Consider the following 18,251-nt stretch of genomic DNA (forward strand, 5'->3'; position numbering starts at 1 on the left):
TCCCATCACCTGCTTCTGATTCTTCGACATGCTCCACCCTGAAACACTTCCTCAAAGAAGCCCTCGCTGACCTAACAAGAAACAGACCCTACCTCCCTCTCCCTGCCCCCTCCTCCACATCCCTCTCACCAGCCCCCCCTCCCCCNCATGCCTCTTCCTGCCCCCCTCCCCCACATGCCTCTCCCTGCCCCCTCCCCCGCATGCCTCTCCCTGCCCCCCTCCCCCACATGCCTCTCCCTGCCCCCACACCCCTTTCCAGAAGTCTATGGCACTGTGGGAACCCCAGAACAGCTGCCTTGTGACTTGACTGTTACAGGAGCGGCTGCTGGGTGCTGGGTGAACTGTGCCCAAGGACAGGGTCCACACTGAGTCATCTTGTTCTATAACCCCTTGGAGATCATAAACCCTGAGCAGAAGCGTGGCCACCCCTGAGGGAGGAAGCACCACAGGACCAGGACAGGTCATTCCCCATCATCCCAGGCCTCAGCTAGACCTGAGACAGCAGACATCTTCCTTCCCCAGGAGGACAGCTCGCAGGGGGAAACAACAGAAAGCATCTGGCCGTGCCGGCAGCGGAGGCAGCGGCACCCACAGAGTGGACAGAGCGTGTGGCCTGCCTCCCTCTGCCCTGCAGGGCAGCCGGTGATCTGTTCCGTGACCAGCAGTACTGGGTGGGGCCGTGCAGCTGTACCAATCAATCAGCCCAGAGTATGACAGACAGAACAGCCAAGGCCAACCCTGGCTGAGCCCCAGCTGAGTCCCAGGTCTCAGGTATCTCCTGTCCTGAAGGGGCTGCAGCAGGGAGCTGGCAGGGGATTGCAGACACACACACACACACACACACACACACACACACACAGAGGCACACACACAGCCCACCCAGCACAGTCCTGGGAAGGGCCCAAGTCTGAGGCAAGACATGTGGACCCCTGGTCTAACTATCCTTAACGCTGTGTGGCCTAAGGCTTCAGGCCAGGTGAGCGAATGACAGCATGAAGATATGGACAGACTAACAGCCGACATTCACCAGACAGACTAACAGACATTTACTAGACAGACTAACAGACAACATTCACCAGACAAATGGACAACATGCACCAGACAGACTAACAGACAACATTCACCAGACAAATGGACAACATGCACCAGACAGACTAACAGACAACATTCACCAGACAGACTAACAGACTTCCACCCGACTTTTCTGAGCACCTCAGGGGAGCACACAGCGCGACTGAATCCCTGAGCTCTCCTGGAAGGCTACCCTAACCAAGTTGGGTCCTCTCTGTGGGTCTCGGTTTCCCCATTTCTACCAAGAAGTGGGTAAGCAGGAGAGGGAGAGGGGAAAGGAGGGGTGGAGACGGCAGGAAGGAGCTTCCTCGGCCTAGCATTAGTGAAGAGTCACTTGGTCTGTTCCACGGGAGAAAATGAGTCCCTGGTGTCACCGCGTGTCCATCACAGACTGTGGGAGGAGCCAGGAGCGGGTTGGGCACCGCTTCCCCCTCGTGGCTGCTTCCCAACACTGCAGGCATGAGACTAAAGAAAGCCCAGTCCTGCAGGGCTCAGGCAGGCCTCAGGCAGGGCTCGAGGGACTAGGAAGGAGCCAGAGAGAGGAGCCAAGGCGAGCCACCCAGGGCTCCTGGGACATCCTCAAAGACACAGAGGGAGGAGGCGGAGCCTCAGTCAGGGAAGCCTTCTGCAAAGTGGGAGGAGGGAGAGGGGGGCTATAACTCGCTTTCAAACCACACACACACACACACACACACACACACACACACACGCTCACACTGATCAGATAAGGGACGCGGTACCACCGGAGAGGAACTGGAACTGGGGACAAAGGTATGAAAGAAATCTGCGGAAGGGAACCTTCAGACGAGGCCACACGTCACAGACCCGTGGAGCTGCCACAGGGATCTGCACCAAGGAAATTCCCTCGTGGATGCCTCATTGTAGTAAAAATTATTAATCAATCCCGGCGAAGGATATTTTTCCCTGACTTAGACCATTTATGTTCTCAGATGGAAGACACGCAACCTTTATAATTTTGGATATGTCTCCCCATGCCTACATTAAGAACAAACACAACCCCCATTTTACAGATGAGAAAACCAAGACTCGGAAAAGTGAAGTCTCTTTCCCCAGACTGCAGACGCTGAAGGGCACGAGAGTCAGAACTCACACCACCCTGGTCAACAGCCACTGCCTGGGCGGCGCCCACAAGGGACCTTCCAGCAAGGAGAGAAGTCAGCCTGTTCACAGACTGCACAGAGATCAACAAAATAACCACAGGAGCCTGGGTCTGGTCTCTCGTGGGCACCGCATGGCTTCCGGTGCCAGAGGCTTCCCAAGAAACTCGGTGTACTGTGGGTCCCCCAAGCGGGGAGCTGGCTTTGGATAGCCTAGTGTCCCTCACGGGCGCATTTTCTCTTGGTTGTCTCCCATCCCTCGAACCAGCGCTAAGGACACGGGAGTCACCACCTGGCTTTTCGGGACATAAACTCTCAAAAATCTCAAGGCTGCTGAAAAGCCATCCTGGTGTGAGCCCCCAAGCTGCATCCGCCTCCATCAGCCAGCTGCTGGGGCTGCAGCGCCACCTAGTGCCAGAAGCCCAACAGCAGCGAAGGTTAGCCCAGCCCAGCACACACAGCACTGCGGGGGGTCGGAACCCTCCACACATAGCCGCAGAATCACATGACGCAGACGACGGCAGCAGGTGTCACTCACTCACCACGAGCGGACTGTTCCTCTTGTCCTTGCAAAAGCTGTGACTTCGCCTGGGGACGGAGGCAACGGGGGACACCTGCCGCTGAGGCTGCTGGCTGTCCTGCCGATCGTCCCTCTGCTCCGGGTTCTGCAGTGGCGTCTGAGATAAGAAAACACAGTAAGATCTTCAGGGGGAGCCTCTCGTCTGCAGGGCCCCCACCATCGTGCATAGGTAACACGTGACCCAGCTTCAGGGCTGTGCGGCCTTAACCTCTGACCTCAAACCGGCTAGGGAAGGAACAATTTTAACCGCGTCAGGGGCCTTGCTCTGGGCCTGCCTGACACGGTCCAGCCACTAGGGGGCAGGTGTGACTGACTGATGTGTCTGGCTCGCATCCTTGCCCAGGATAGTCCTACGGTCCGGTCCTAGTTTGAACATCTTTTTTTTGTTTGTTTTTTTGTTTTTTGTTTCTGTTTTTGTTTTTTGAGACAGGGTTTCTCTGTGTAGTCCTGACTGTCCTGGAACTCACTCTGTAGACCAGGCTGGCCTCGAACTCAGAAATCCACCTGCCTCTGCCTCCCAAGTGCTGGGATTCAAGGCGTGCGCCCTTGAATACAAATGCAGTGAGAGGAAAAAGCTCAAAGGCACGTAATCTGAATTCTGCAATTGTTTCCCGCCCCCCTCTCTCTGCTTAACTGGAGAATAAACATCACAGCCGACCCTGGAGTCCAGAACGCGGTTTACGAGTCGCACACTCGATGCACAAAGCCAGGAGGGCCAGAGACAGCAAGTGCCTGGCGAACAGCACACAGCATCATGGAGGGCAAGGCTGTGGTTCCTAGACCCCTCCCTCCCTCCCTGTGCTGGACTCCTTAGGCCGGCCTCTGAGCCCTCTCTTCTGCAGCTGCCATGCCCACCCCCTGGGCTCATTTTCATACCCCAGTGGCATTAAATAAATCCCACCCGCACTTCCGCCCCTGCCCATCAAAGACGGGACCTGGTCTCACAGATCCACGGCACAGCCTGGGGCTCTGGCTCCCTACCCAACCTCACACGCTGCCCCCTGCTGCATCTCCTGCAACGCTTTAACACAAACTCAGGACTTCGGTGTTAGGGGTACAGGACAGACGATCGATGGACAGACGCCAGGGTCTACAGGCAGGGATGTTCAGAAGCTCCGCCCATGACCTGCCCAGTCTGGTAAGGCAGATTTTACTGGAATGAACATGCCCAAGAGTAAAGAGTTTACTGGATCTGAAGGTAGAAAACTTACAAGGAAACAGGGCAGCAACTCTTCACGGCCAGTGTTTCCGAAACACAACACGGAAAGCCCAAGAACAAGAGAGAAGTCTGTCAAGCTGGAAAACATGTCTGCATGAAGGGCACCATGAAGAGAGTGAAAAAGCCACCCACGGAAAGGGAGAGACTCAGCAAACCATCAGTCTCTTAGTCACACATGTAAAGAGCAACAGCAACTCAACAAGAGGAGTCACAACATGTAAAGAGCAACGGCAACTCAACAACAAGGAAACGACTCAATCAATGGGAAACGGAGCAGGATCCAAACAGTAATTACTCCAAAGAATGGCATGCCACCATCAGGACAATTAACCCTTTAACCACGACGGGACTGAACATCAGAACCGGGCCACACAGTACATTTAGGCAGCTTGGGTCACATGAGACCCCATCTCCAAAGACAACAAAAATAAGGAAGTTACAAAGAGCAAGCTACACCATGTGAGCCCTGTGAGCCCTGAGAAGGCCAGGCTAAGGAGAGGGCTGGATGGGCAGAGGAGGATGGTTTATGAGGAGCAGGACTTCTGGGGGGTGGCACAGGTGGTCCCCGACATAGATTGTGTAGGTTTAAGGGTAGCTACATCTCACAGCAGAAAGAACATAGAAGGGGCACGCACTCCACCAAGGCTGCCCGAGTTCCCAGGACACGCCCACCTGTGCTGGGTATCTCCACCATAGCTCTCACATCCTCCCCGGGGTCCTAGCTGGCCTAGGTCTCTCCTTTCACTCAGATGGCTCCTTTCCGGTCTGTCCCCCAGCTTCCTGCCACCCTCAGATTCTGGGTGACCTCCCCCACTTGCTGGCTTCAGGTTGCCTGTGCCTATGCAGTCACTGCAATGTTCTGTGGGACCGATCCAGTCGGTCACGCAAACTTGAGCGTGGCCGGGCAATAGAGAAATTAGATTGACTCTAATTTAAACTAAATAATACACAAATAGCAGGCACCACACCACCAGGCTTCTCCTCCTCCTCCATCCTCCTGCCTCAGACACCACAATGCTCACCACATATGGTTAGAACATTCCTTTTTTTTATAACCGAGTACTATTCCACGGTGGGGCAACTCCACGTTTTATTTTCCCAGGGATCCTTCCTGAGACGGGGCCTCACACGGCCCAAGCTGGAATTCTGGGAGATGATTTGGAACTCCCGATGGAGGAACGGGCCCCAGCCTGACCAGCACACGTACCAGACGTTCTCCACAAACAGAGAGCAGGACATGAACACCGGGAGCACGCCCAGACTCTAAGGTGCGTCGTATGACTTAAAGCTGTATTTCTTAGTACTGCTGTGTGTGTGTGTGTGTGTGTGTGTGTGTGTGTGTGTAGGGGGGATTGTAGGGGGGAATGTGTGTGCGTGTAGGGAGGATGTGTGAGTGTGTAAGGGGAGTGTGTGTAGGGTGTATATATCTGTAGGGGGGCTCTGTGTGTGTAGGGAGGGTGTGTGTGTAAGGGGAATGTATGTGTGTGTAGGGGATGTGTAGGGTGTGTGTGTGTAAGGGGGATGTGTGTATAGGGGGTATGTAGGGTGTGTGTATGTGTAAGAGGGATGTGTGTAGGGTGTGTGTGTGTGTAAGGGGGTGGGATGTGTAGAGGGTGTAGGGGGCGTGTAGATAAGGGGGATGTGTGTGTAGGGTGTGTGTGTGTGTAGGGGATGTGTATGTATAGGGTGTGTGTGTGTGTGTGTGTGTGTGTGTGTGTGTGTGTGTGTGTGTAGGGGGTATGTGCCATGTGCCACCTCACCTTCTCCCTTTACAAGGTGGCAAGACTCAAACCCGTGTCACCAGGCTTGTGAGGAAGCATCTTTTCCCACCGCGTCACCTCACTGGCTCCTCAGTTTTATGTTCAGGCTGGGGGGAGGGGTGCATGTGGAGGTCAGAGCAGGGCTGTGTACAGCCAGGTCCCGCCCTCCATCAAGGGGGACTGAACTTGGGTCACCCACACCGTATGATTTTAACAGCAGGTGTGCACTGGGGTCAGCAGAGATCTTCGCTCCCCCGGGCGAAGGGGGAGCCTCCACAGTTACCTGTCAAGGCTAACCCCAAAGATTTCAGCCTACTTGGTCTGGGATGTCCCCTGCCCTGGTCGCCATGCTGGAGTCTCTGCTTTGTACCCAGCTGTCAGCAAGCACCAAAAAAACCGCTCTCTCCCACAGGAAGTGACACAAAACCAGGCTAAGCTACACACACACACATATCCCCTATACACACACACCCTACACACACATCCCCCTTATCTACACGCCTCCTACACCCTCTACACACCCCACCCCCCTTACACACACACACACCCTACACACACATCCCCCTTATCTACACGCCTCCTACACCCTCTACACACCCCACCCCCCTTACACACACACACACCCTACACACATCCCTCTTACACATACACACACCCTACATACCCCCTATACACACATCCCCCTTACACACACACATCCTACACATCCCCTACACACACATACATTCCCCTTACACACACACCCTCCTTACAAACACACAGCCCCCCTACAAAATCCATGTGCCTTTTGAAAGCAATCCCAGAGGAATCGGGGCCACAAAAGATGCTCTGAGCATCCTTTCTTAACCCTCGAGCTCAGGCCTGTAGTAAAATGTCTTCACCCCACAGAGTGTAAGCATTCCCCCAGAACACTGTTTCAAACAGCTTGTCTCCTGGGTCTAGCACAGTGACCCGTGGCCCGGCTCCCTCTGCACAGGGCTATCCTGCTCCCTGGAGGATTCTAAATGGCAGCTCTGACTTCTGCCCACTAACAAGGGCAACACCACCCTACCCAGAGTGACAGCAAAAATGTCCCCAGGGGGCTGCAGATGTAGGCTCAGTTGCCTAGCAGACAAAGGTGTTATAGGGGGTATGGGCTCACAGGCCTGGAAGTGCCTCCCCTTTGAATAGGTGCCTAGAACCCAGGGTCTCACATGTGGGCCAGGCAAGCATTGTGTCACTGAGACATACCCCCAGGCCTCCTCTGACTTTTCATTTGAAACAGGGTCTCCCTAAATAACCAAGGCTGGCCTTGAACTTGTGACTCTCCTGCCTCAGCCTCCTGGCAACTAGGGAGATTAGTCTGAACCACAAGGCCCGGAAGCCAACCACTCTGTGGGGATTTCACACCCTACACCCCACAGTCCCTCGACGGATGAAATTTGCCTACGCATCCAGAACAGAAATATGCCCATCCATGTGTGTACACACGCGTGTGTGCTTGTGGGTGCATGTGATTGGAATGTGTGCACATGCACATGTATCTGTGTATGCCATGTTCATGCGTTCACGTGCATGTGTGCATACGCGTGTGTGCCCCAGTGTGTGTGTGTGTGTGTTACATGATATGTTTTATATGTGTCTGGACACACCCGGAGAATATTCCTAACTCTTTTTGTTTTGTTTGTTTGTTTTTCAAGACAATTTCTCTGTGTAGCCCTGGCTGTCCTGGAACTCAGTCTGTAGACCAGGCTGGCCTCGAACTCAGAAATCCCCTTGCCTCTGCCTCCCAAGTGCTGGGATTAAAGGCGTGGGCCACCACTGCCCCGCTATTCCTAACTCTTGAGAGACACAGGGAGGCCCCAAAGGCTGTAACATCCTTACCAGCTGCCCCACCCCCACCCCCAAGCAAACGCTCCCTTCCCTCTCTGCCCCTTAGGGTTTTGTCTTTTTAACAACCAGCGTTCTGAGCACCCCTGTGGCTTCTTGTCGTCATCACTTGTCGTCTGACAGTTTCTGATCTTTAAGATCAGGAACCAGATCGAGGGAAGGAAGGACGCCCAATAATGGGATGAGGGTCAGGACTCCAAGGGCAGCCTGAGCTATGGGAGACCCTGACTCCACAACAAAACAAAACAAGCCTTCCAGGAGAAGAGGGGCCAGAAGCGGGAAGAGGGGAAGCTGGTCCGTGGATCCCTCCGCCAAGGGAAAGCTGATTCCCCGACAACCAGTCCTCCTGGGGCCTGGGCGCTCTGGGCAGCATCCAGGCCCCTGCGCAGCCCAGGCGCTCCTGTTGCCAGTGGGACCCGAGGTGTTGGCGAGCTGAGCTGCAGCGTGTCACATTCCAGCGGAACATGTCTCTTCTGCCCCGGCTGCTCCCACGGCAACGGGGGCGGGGCATGAGAGCTGGGTGAGACCACCAGAGGCAAACCTTGCCAGACTCTGCGGCGGCTTTGGGTTCCCAACGGGGTGGGGGGTTCCGAGGCAGGGAGCGGTGTGGGAAGAACCCACACTGGAGGAGGGAGGAGCTCAATGCAAGTCTGGAAGGTTCTGCACGCGGCGCTGAGCAACTCTGGGCTCCCGAGGAGAGACACAAGTTCGAAGCTCCAATCCCCCCAATACTCCACACCATAAATGTGAGGACAATCCGCACATCCCATCCATCAGGCCAAAGCTGACTGTTCTCACAGGCCCCTCTAGGAGGCGCCCCTGTCTCTGACAGGCTAGACCCTGGTTCCTCTCTCACATGCTTGGGAATGAGAAACTTTGCTGTAATCCTTGGCTGTGCTGGACTCTGTAAACACCGCATTCTGAAACTCCAGGACTGCGTGGAAGGGAAGACCAGGAACAAACCAGTCACGGGCTGAGCATTCACTGCAGCCAGAACTGTGGGAAATGTCTCTCTTCTCTATAAAGTGCCCTGCCTGGGGTGGTTTGTTACAGCAGGAAACACTGAAGGCTAGGCTTCTGCCTCTGCTGAGCTGCTCAGCAAGGGCTAGGTGGGGCTGACTCCAGCCTCCAGACCTCCCAGCATGCCCTACTCCCGGGCTCACCCATCAGGGCCTCCTCCAGGATGCCTTCCTGGGTCACTCCTCCGGCTCCTCATTGAGCATCATATAATTTCCTGACCTTGGGTTCCCGAGCCCTATCACCCAGCTGAGGTAAAAATCTCCCCAAGGGCTGCACGCAGCTTGCTGTTTCCTCCCTGCTTTGTCATCTCATGGCATCCTGCCAGACCCGAGCTCAAGCATCTTGGCCTTTTGCTGTGTGACCTGTTACAGGTTCCTTAGTCTCTCTGAGCCCAGTTTTCCGTGTTGTCTTATTTTACACCTGCAACAGATCTTGTTGGCTCCCTGCCTGATTCTCACGCTGATACAAGAGTTGGTGCGGAGCTGCCCTACTATGTACAGAGCTGCCCTACTATGCACAGAATGATCAAGTCCCATATATTCAAAGGCCCAGACACATCCTTCGATGTCAACGGGAGGAAATAGAAAACACACACTTCTGGCCCTCTGACCCTTGACCAGGTCGACCTAGTTGTGCCTACGAGCTTTCCAGAGGTTTCCCCAGACACCGGGTCTCAGCTGCCCGCACTGGTAATTCCTTGCCACCTTCCCCAGTCCACAGCCGGTCCTCCCTCTGGTCACCTCCCACAAGACCTAAGACAGGCTGCTTCTGAGGAACCCAAACCAGAGTGAGCCATCCTGTCACACCCCGCGGGCTGCTTAGCATTCACTCACGGCACAGATCTTTCTGGAAGCTCTGGTAAGGACAACGGGTGAGGTGGCATCGAGCAGGTGCCCCTCGACGCTCACACAACATGTCCTCCCTCATTCAAGTCCCAGGCCAAGTTTTGAATCCACAACCCGCCAAACAGACAGAGCTAGGGGATTAGCACGGCTGGGACAGAATGGAGTTTTCTAGCAAGCCTCCTTGTTTCAGGGAACACCTGAAAATGTGGATTTCTTTTCATAAAAGTCGCTTTCTGTCTCAGGTTACAAAATGGCCAATGGGCTGAGGCCCAGGGTGTTGTGGGGCGGGGCCGAGGTGGGGCGGGGCCAGGGGCGGAGCTTTAGTATGAGATTTAGTTTTCACGTGCCACACCCAGTAAAAGGTAAGGGGAAGGGAGGATGATAAAGAAAGGGATGGCTTGCTGGTTAAGAGCACTGACTGTTCTCCCAGAGGTCCTGAGTTCAATTCCCAGCAACCAAATGGTGGCTCACAACCATCTGTAATGGGATCTGATGCCCTCTTCTGGTGTGTCTGAAGACTGCTAGTATATTCATATACATTAAATAAATCTTAAAAAAAAAATATGAGAAAAAAAAATCCAAAGTCTGGAAGCAAGCACACCTAGGTGTCCTATTAGTCTGCAGTTCTCACCACTCCCTAGAGTGGCATCTTGACTCAGTCACACACCTACACAGCCCACATGAAATCTGAGCTTGAGACCCTGGACATAGATGCGTGCAAACGATATGACAAAATTCCAGGCGCCTCTGTACCTACCTTAGGGCCTTCCGGCCTCCTCGAATCCCTCTCACAGGGTCCTGCGGCAGCCTTGGGAGTCTCGGTGGTGGGGAGGTCCGGCTTCCCTTTGGACTGTTCTTGCCTCCGCTGTCTGGCATCCTGCATGACGGACAGGCCCTCCCGGATCCTGGCTGGCGGGCCCTTCTCTGAGCAGGTCCTCTTGATGTCCAGTGGTAACCAAACAGAATCACGTGGGGGCGTTCCCCACGGCACCCCATGGCCTTCCACTCCCTGACCTGTGGATCTCCTCGGAGTCCCTTTCTTCCGGTCAGAGGGAGGTGACCCGGGGGAGACCGGGTCCCCGCTGCCTGGCTCCTGGGACTTGGCTGAACTTTGCCTATGCTTGGTACCCTGGTGCTCACTGGAGGAGGGCTTGCTTTCGAACTCAGCGATGCCTGGGGATTTTCTCCTCGAACCAGCAGGGACGGCAGAAGGTGAGGGAGAGTTTTCTCCAGAAGCTGAGTGGGGCGGTGCCCACAGTGGCAAGCCAGACTTGGTGGCCATGGCTGCCCCTAAGGGCTCTGTTGGCTGCTTGCTGGGGCCAGGGGAGTGGAGGGCTTTCACAGTGCGCCCTGCTTGTTGCCCTACACTGTCTGACTGGGGGTCCTCCTTCAGGCTCCTCCGTCTCCACTCCGCCTTCTTGGGCCAACCTGATCTCTCCTGAGGCGAGCCGCTGGGCTCTGCAGGAGGGCTGTCCTGCCGCCCCTGGGTCTTGCTGGTTATTCTGCTCGGCTGCTCCTTGTACTCTGCCATCAGAGCGTCAAGGTCAAGGACGCTAGATCTGTAGCCATCTCTCATCTTCCCTGGGAACGTTTCACTTATCACCTCTGCCCTCCTCCTCACCAGGAGGCTTTTGGGCCGCTGCCTCAGGACCGGGGATGTCTGCGGGGCATCCCTGCCGGAGGGCGCCCCGATCCTGCGGTCCTTCACAGCGCCATCTTCTGACCCTCGATGAAGCCGCAGGGCATCCACATCAATGATTCTGTCCCGGGAAAGATCCAGAGTCCTATCCCCTGCAGACGTGGTGGGCTGGTCTGTGGACTTCGGGTGTTTTGAGAGGTTCCATGCTTCTTCGAAATCTCTCCCCTTGCTGCTGGCGGGAGAGCGTGGCTCTTCATGGCCGGGAGAAGCCAGAACAGGCACAACAGAGCGAGGTGACAGAGGTGGAGGCGTTTTTCTGGAAGGCTCTGACGCACCTTCAGGCCCCGACTTAACCACACTCTTGGCCTTCTGAATATTGGGAACCTGGTAAGTCACTGCAAAGAAAGTTGCAGTGGGCTCTGCAGACGGCCCCGGCTTCTCCACCAGGAAAGTCCTGCCTTGTGGGGCATCCGGTGTCACCTCCTGAGTTTGTGTCTGCTGGTGGGACGATGGGGGTCTCTTTAAGGCACAGGCTGGGGAGGACAGACCATCTGCTGGTCTCTGCTGCGTTTTGGTACTGCCCTCTGGCACGAACAAATCAAACTTCACATCATGGGGCAAAGTCCGCCGCCTAAACCGGTCCAACCTCGGCTCCGAAGGGTTGGACCTCCGCATTCTGACTTCAGGCTGGGACACCTGGGCCAGCATTGGATTATCCTCACTGGCAACCACGAGGGAACCTCTTTGTGGGGACAATGAGTCCGGCCCTGCCTGCACTTGGGAGTCACAGGGCTCAACGTTGGTCCTGGAAGGAGGACTTGAAGAGACATTCCAGGTTGGACCCCTTTGGGCAGTACTGAGATCTTTGTTGACCACGGCACTGCCGTGCCAGCTTGCCACCCCCCTTCCCGTCCATTTGGGAGATTGGCAAGTGTCCCCAAATCCATCCCTTGTCTGTTGACAGTCCAGCTTCTGTCCACTGCCTTCCTTACCACGAGCTTCCCATATCAGACCTGCCCTTTGGACAGAACCCCCATTAGCCTGCGGAGAACGCCCCGAGTAAGAAGAGATGACCTCTTGGGGCAGCTGCTGGACAGCCAGGGAGAGCTGGGGTTTGCCACTGCGCAGGGTCACCGCCTTCTCCTCGGGCACCCTGGACACAGCTTCACTATGTGCACGTTCCCCCGAGGCATGCACGATGTCATACGTGGGCTGGACCCTCTGGGACACAGGGGGACTTTCCAGATGCCTTGGGACAGAGCGGCTGTGTCTCTCTTCCGTGGGGCGCACCTCGGGGACAGGTGTGGGATACTGTCTCCGTTCCACATCCACAAGGGCCGCTCGTCCCAGCATCCCCGGGTCAGCGTGGTCCGATGGCCACCTGGAGCTGTCTCTCCTGTCTGTCCCTCCTGGCGGTTCCTTCCCTGGCCAATCCTCAGGCCTGGGTTTGGGAACTGGGGGCGTGTCGGCCACATCACGAGGGGGTGCGGTCGAGAGGCAACGGCTTGCCTGGTCAGCCACCGTGTGTCTCTCCACATGATACTCAAACACCGTGGCCCACACCTTCTGGAAGCTCCCACCATCTTCCGGACTGACTTCAGAAGGGCCCGTGTCTCCCGCTGAGCGAGCACTCCAACACCTGTTGGGGTTCTCCTGGTCAGAGGAACCTTTGAGCTCCGTCTGCTTGGACTTCTGGGGAACCCCGTTCTTCCAGGGACTTTTTGTGACAGGGACGCCATCCAAATCGTGCCTTTCCTTAAGCTGAAAAGTAACAGGAGATGACATTAAGGGTTTGAAGTGCACAGAAACTAAAGAGGCAAATAAAGCGGCCATCCCATCAGAACAGCAAGAAGCCTTCCAGACGCCCCAACTCGGACTGGCGACCCCGAGGTCCATCCCTAGAACCAAAGGCAGGAGGTTGGACTCTACAGAGTGACCCTCTGACGGCAAGCTGTGTGTGGCAAGGGATCCCTCCCCCCCACACACACACATCAATAAAAAAATTTGATTTAAAAAACAAAAACAAGCCGGGCAGTGGTGGCACTGTCTCAGGCCACTTTCTGTTGCTATAACACAATATTGCAGACTGAGTCATTTATAAAGAAAAAAACTGCTGGTCATTGGTGGCGCACACCTTTCATCCCAGCACTCGGGAGGCAGAGGCAGGCGGATTCCTGAGTTTGAGGCCAGCCTGGTCTACAGAGTGAGTTCCAGGACAGCCAGGGCTACACGGAGAAACCCTGTCTCAAAAAACCAAAAAAAAAAAACAAAAACAAAACAAAACAGCAAGACACTATAAAACGTTCTGTAAAACGATTAAAACTTCCCTGCCGAGGGCTTCTTTCCCACCTCTGACCATTTGTGTTCCCACATGAAAGGCACTCACAGCCTTTATATTTTTAAACAGCCTTAGGCAGCACAGTAGCTGGGCAGCTGCCTCCCCTCCATGCTGTTGGAATCTGCTTTCCTATCGATAACCCCAAGTTATCACTTACTATGTACAGTTATACCTGGGCTGCTCTTAACTGCCATCGGGCAGCCCTCTGGGCCCCATTCTCTTGGCCGTTACCCCATGGCATCTCTCCTGCTCCCCCCTGCTTGTTGTTCTTCATCCATGGCGGCTTCTTCCTTCCTCTCTCTCCCCAAGCCTGAGAAACCTCAACCCCACTATATTGGTTAGTGTTGTGTCAACTTGACACAGCTGGAATTATCACAGAGAAAGGAGCTTTAGTTGGGGAAATGCCTCCATGAGATCCAGCTGTAAGGCATTTTCTCAATTAGTGATCAAGGGGGGAGGTCCCCTTGTGGGTGGTGCCATCTCTGGGCTGGTAGTCTTGGGTTCTATAAGACAGCAGGCTGAGCAAGCCAGGGGAAGCAAGTCAGTAAAGAACATCCTTGCATGGCCTCTGCCTCAGCTCCTGCTCCCTGACCTGCTTGAGTCCCAGTCCTGACTTCCTTGGTGATGAACAGCAATGTGGAAGTGTAAGCTGAATAAACCCTTTCCTCCCCAACTTGCTTCTTGGTCATGATGTTTGTGCAGGAATAGACACCTACCTATAGCTATTGTCTGTCAGCATCTTTATTTACCAGTCAGAATTAACTCGGGGGGGGGGGGGCAGGGTCCTAGTGGCTACGTGCAGACTCCAGGTCTTGGGGTTGCACAAAACATTAAATATACTAAAAGACCAAACCTCAACAGTATGGACACATTGATGTGTGTGCACATGTGTATGTGATGACCAAAGGTCAGCACTGGTTGTCCCACCGCTCTCCATCCCATTAAACAGGGTCTCTTGCTGATCCTGGAGCTTGCCCATCCAGCTAGACTGGCCAACCGGCCAACGAGCACCAGGGATCCCGGTCTCCATAGCCTCAGCTCTAGGAGTATGGGGTGCCACTGCGCTCCACCTTCTCATGGGCATGGGATTCGAACTCGGCTTGCACAGCAAACACCTCGTCCACTGAGCCTTCTCCCATCCCTCACCTTAAAATATCAAAGGCCGAAGAGTGTAGACCAAGCAGATACCACTGGGAGCAACGAAAGGGCGGCTCAGACAATACTGTAGGCTTGTGAGTGATTGGAGAGGACAAGATTTTGCCAAGTATCTAAGGCTAGACAGACCATCATGCTTTATTGTATCCCAGGCTAGACCATCATGCTTCCCAATTTATTATTGTACCCCAATCTTGAAAAATCATCAGACAATATCTTTTATAGAGAGGGTCCCTGGTTATATGTAAAAGGAGGGCTTGTTAATTAACATCTTCTTGAGAGATTTAATAGTCAAAATTTACAGAAAGGCCCCTCAAGGTCTAAGATTTTAGGATGCTTCGTCCCACGTTTCCGCCTCCCAAGACCCTTGCTGCTCTGCCTCAGTCTCCACGAGACAATCAGGATGGCCATCGCTGCCCTCCCAGGCTAACTCCTTTTCTCAGGGACTCGGTGAGAGGGACACAGAGAGCCTTGGAAGATGTTCTCAGATTATTATTCCAAGATGGAGGAAGTCCCTTCCAACGCCTAGCCTCGGGCAGGCCGCACCTAGGCATTTACCCAAGAGAAAACCAGCCAGCGGGGCTGGGGGTGCAGAAGTCAGTAGAATCCTTGCCAAGATCCACAAAGCTCTAGGTCCAGCACCGCACAAAACCAGTGTGGCGATGCACGTCTGCCTGTAATCCTGGCCCCCGAGAGCCAGGGCAAAGGGGATGATCAAGGTCTGGGCTACAGTCAGTTTGGGGCTAGCCTGAGGTATATGAGACCACATCTCAGAGGGGGTGAGGAAGGAGGAGAGGGAAAGGGCAAGACCTACAGACTTATTCATAAATGTTGTTTGTTTTGGGTGGCATGCATGTGCGTGTGTATGTGTATGCCCATGTATGTGTGCATAATGTGCATGCCCCTGTGTATGTGTGTGCCCAAGTGTGTACGTATGTGTGCATTGTGTGCATGTGTGTGCATGTGTGCACACGTGTGTGCATGTATGTGTGTATGTATGTATGCATGCGTGTATGCATGTGTGCATGTGTGTACATGTGTTTGCATGTATGTGTGTATGTACATGCACATGCACAAGTACTCAAGTTGGCCTAGAACTCACAACTTTCTTGCCCCAGAGTCCTGAGCTCTGAGGTGACATACATGCATCACCACCTGCAGGTACAGCTTCGTTTCTAACAGCTCAAACTGAAAACCACCCCAGCACCAGCTAAAGATATCGAAGCCGACTGTGGACTACGTCTGGGAATGGAATACAACACAGCAATGAAAACGGCTACAGCATGACCAATCTCAGAAGAAAGCAGAGCGCACAGGCCTATGAGTCTAACGAGTCAAATTGGTCTGCAAGTCTCAAAAATGGAAACCAGTCTGTACGAACAGAAAGCTGGTCTAGGCAGCTTTGGGAAGGGCAGGCCGGAGACATCGGAGAGGCCGGGGTGATGTCCAGGTGTGGTGCAGATTCTTGCCATGCTTGTGTGGCAACAGATGCCTGGGAAGACACAGGCAGAAGCCCATCCACCCGGGCGCTTTAAACCCACATTATGTCCACCAACTGCACCTCAATAAAGATGTCTTTTAAAAAGTTAACACCTCGGAGATCATCAGCCACAAACCAGTTACCCGGAGCACATGATTGAGAGCTCCTCCTTACGAGCTGTGTCAAAGAGAAATGGTTTTTGGCACCCGAGCTGCTTCTACTACGAGGGGCAGATCTAGCCGAGAGGAGAAGCCTCTAGGCAGAGCCGGGTGGAATTTCTCCCAGGTTTTTTGATTTTTTTTTTTTTTTGAGACAAGATCCCACCATGTAGACCAGGATAGCCTCCAACTTCAGAGACCTGATGGCCTCTGCTCACCAGGGGCTTCATAAAGCCACTTAAGATGGTGTTCCCTCAAGGTTATTACACAGAAAGATAATAGAAATAAGAAATGCTATCAAGTATTTAGGTTAGAAAGCCTTCAACCCTCCAGGAAGTAGGGACCTTAACACAGCAGTGGCAGGGGTGATGAGATTCTGATGTCCTCTGCCTGCACCTGGAAGGTCACAAGTGTCTAAGGGAGATAGCAGAGGACACACTTACCTTTTCTCTCCTCTCCCCCGGGAACTCGACACCCAGCGTGGCACACTTCTCGTGCCCGATCTCGTTGCTCGAAGCAGTCCTTGAGAACCTGGGACAAAGACAGGAGTTACTCACAGAGAGCAGAGCGGCAGGCCTAGACTCCCTGACACTGTCCTGGACATGGGAAAGGGCATACCTCAGGCAGAGCATGTCTGTGTAGAAAGTCTGCCAACCGGGGAGAAGCAGGTGTCTGGGTGCTGCTCTAAACCCCACTGCCTCCTCGTGAGAGCGTGTGTGGCTTCTGGCCTCCCCTGAGCCTCTCTTTCCTCGTCTATAAAGCAGGGATAATTAACATCACCCTCCCTCTTTTATAGGACAGACCTAAGAGGCAAGCCATGACCCTAATAACTCTGCGAAGGCGTTCAGGGAAGACCAAAGAAGCCCGAGGCGGGATAATGAATGGTTCTCCTCAGCAACCGTGGGCACAACACTCGCCCACGACCATTGAGCAGCCACGAGACCCAGGGGCGGTGGGTCGTTGTCATCGTCACCGTGTAAAGTGGGGGCAAGGGCTTGCTTCTGCCTCTCGGTAGGCCAAGCCGGTCTCCCCATCTAGGCCTCAGTTTCCCTACTTCTAAGGGGGAGGAGGAGATCCAAATCTTTCCAATTTTTCATACATGCTCTTTGCAGCACGTGAGGCACAACGTGTCTATACAGTGTTTAGAGTTCAGGGCTCGGGAATATAGAACAAGGAAAAAAAGGATAAAAGGGAAGAGTTGGAACATTTGAACTCGGTCCCACCAGGCCCCAGGCAACTGGCATCTTAGACTGGGGAGGCCCAACATTTAAACCTTCTCAGTAGACCAGCAGCCCTGGGACATGGGCCCGTGAGAGGGCTCAGTGCGTAAAGGAGCTTGCTGCTAAGTCTGATGACCTGAGTTCGACTCCCTGGACCCTGAGAATTAACTCTTGCCCCGAGAGTCCATCCACACTAGTGGAAGCACGCAGGCAGTGAGCAGAACACGGAGGAGAGGGTAGATCAGGCTTGGTGACATTTCCCTGCCATGGCCACAGTGGAAAATAACAAGTTGGGAGGTGTGGGAGGCATGGCATGTTAAGTGCTGGCAGTAACCTGGGTTGCTGATTCTGTGCACCGAGGGCTCTGGTGCCGAGGGCTCTCTCCTGCATGGAGGACGCTGTCTACATCCTTTCTAGAGTTCTTCTCTCAGTCCTGGTGGGGTTTCAGTTCTTGACCCCAACTCCAGGGAGGTAGAATGAGGAGGGTGTGGACTTGAAGGCCATACTTGGCTCCCTAGATAATTTGAGACAGCCTGGGCTACATGAGCCAATGGGCTGGTCACATAGGCGCTGTTGGTTTTGTTCTTTATCACAAATGCTAAGGTCTAACTAATCTTGGGTGAGTGTGTGTGAGCATGTCTGAGTGTGCGAGAGTAAGCTCTAGAGTGTGTGAGTGTGATGAGTATGTGAATGGGGGTGAATGAGTGTGTGAATGAGTGTGTATGTGTATGCGAGTGTGTGTGTGTGTGAGTGTATGGATGGATGTGGATGTGTATGTG

The 18,251-nt window shown here is 54.1% G+C and overlaps 1 protein-coding gene across 5 annotated transcripts in view; it reads right to left on the reverse strand.

The window, feature by feature from the left end:
* Positions 1-18,251, reverse strand: part of Kiaa1671 (KIAA1671 ortholog) — a 130,855-nt gene that overhangs the window by 81,976 nt on the left and 30,628 nt on the right. For all 5 annotated transcript variants that reach the window (XM_029533606.1, XM_029533611.1, XM_029533609.1 and 2 more), the window contains 3 exons: positions 16,696-16,783; positions 10,240-12,882; positions 2,732-2,866 (listed from right to left, as the gene is read on the reverse strand). In XM_029533606.1, coding sequence (XP_029389466.1) covers positions 2,732-2,866; positions 10,240-12,882; positions 16,696-16,783 — 2,866 coding nt within the window. The remainder of the gene's footprint in view (positions 1-2,731; positions 2,867-10,239; positions 12,883-16,695; positions 16,784-18,251) is intronic.

This window comes from Mus pahari, chromosome 23 (assembly GCF_900095145.1).
Source record: "Mus pahari chromosome 23, PAHARI_EIJ_v1.1, whole genome shotgun sequence".
In the NCBI taxonomy this organism is placed as follows: domain Eukaryota; kingdom Metazoa; phylum Chordata; class Mammalia; order Rodentia; family Muridae; genus Mus; species Mus pahari.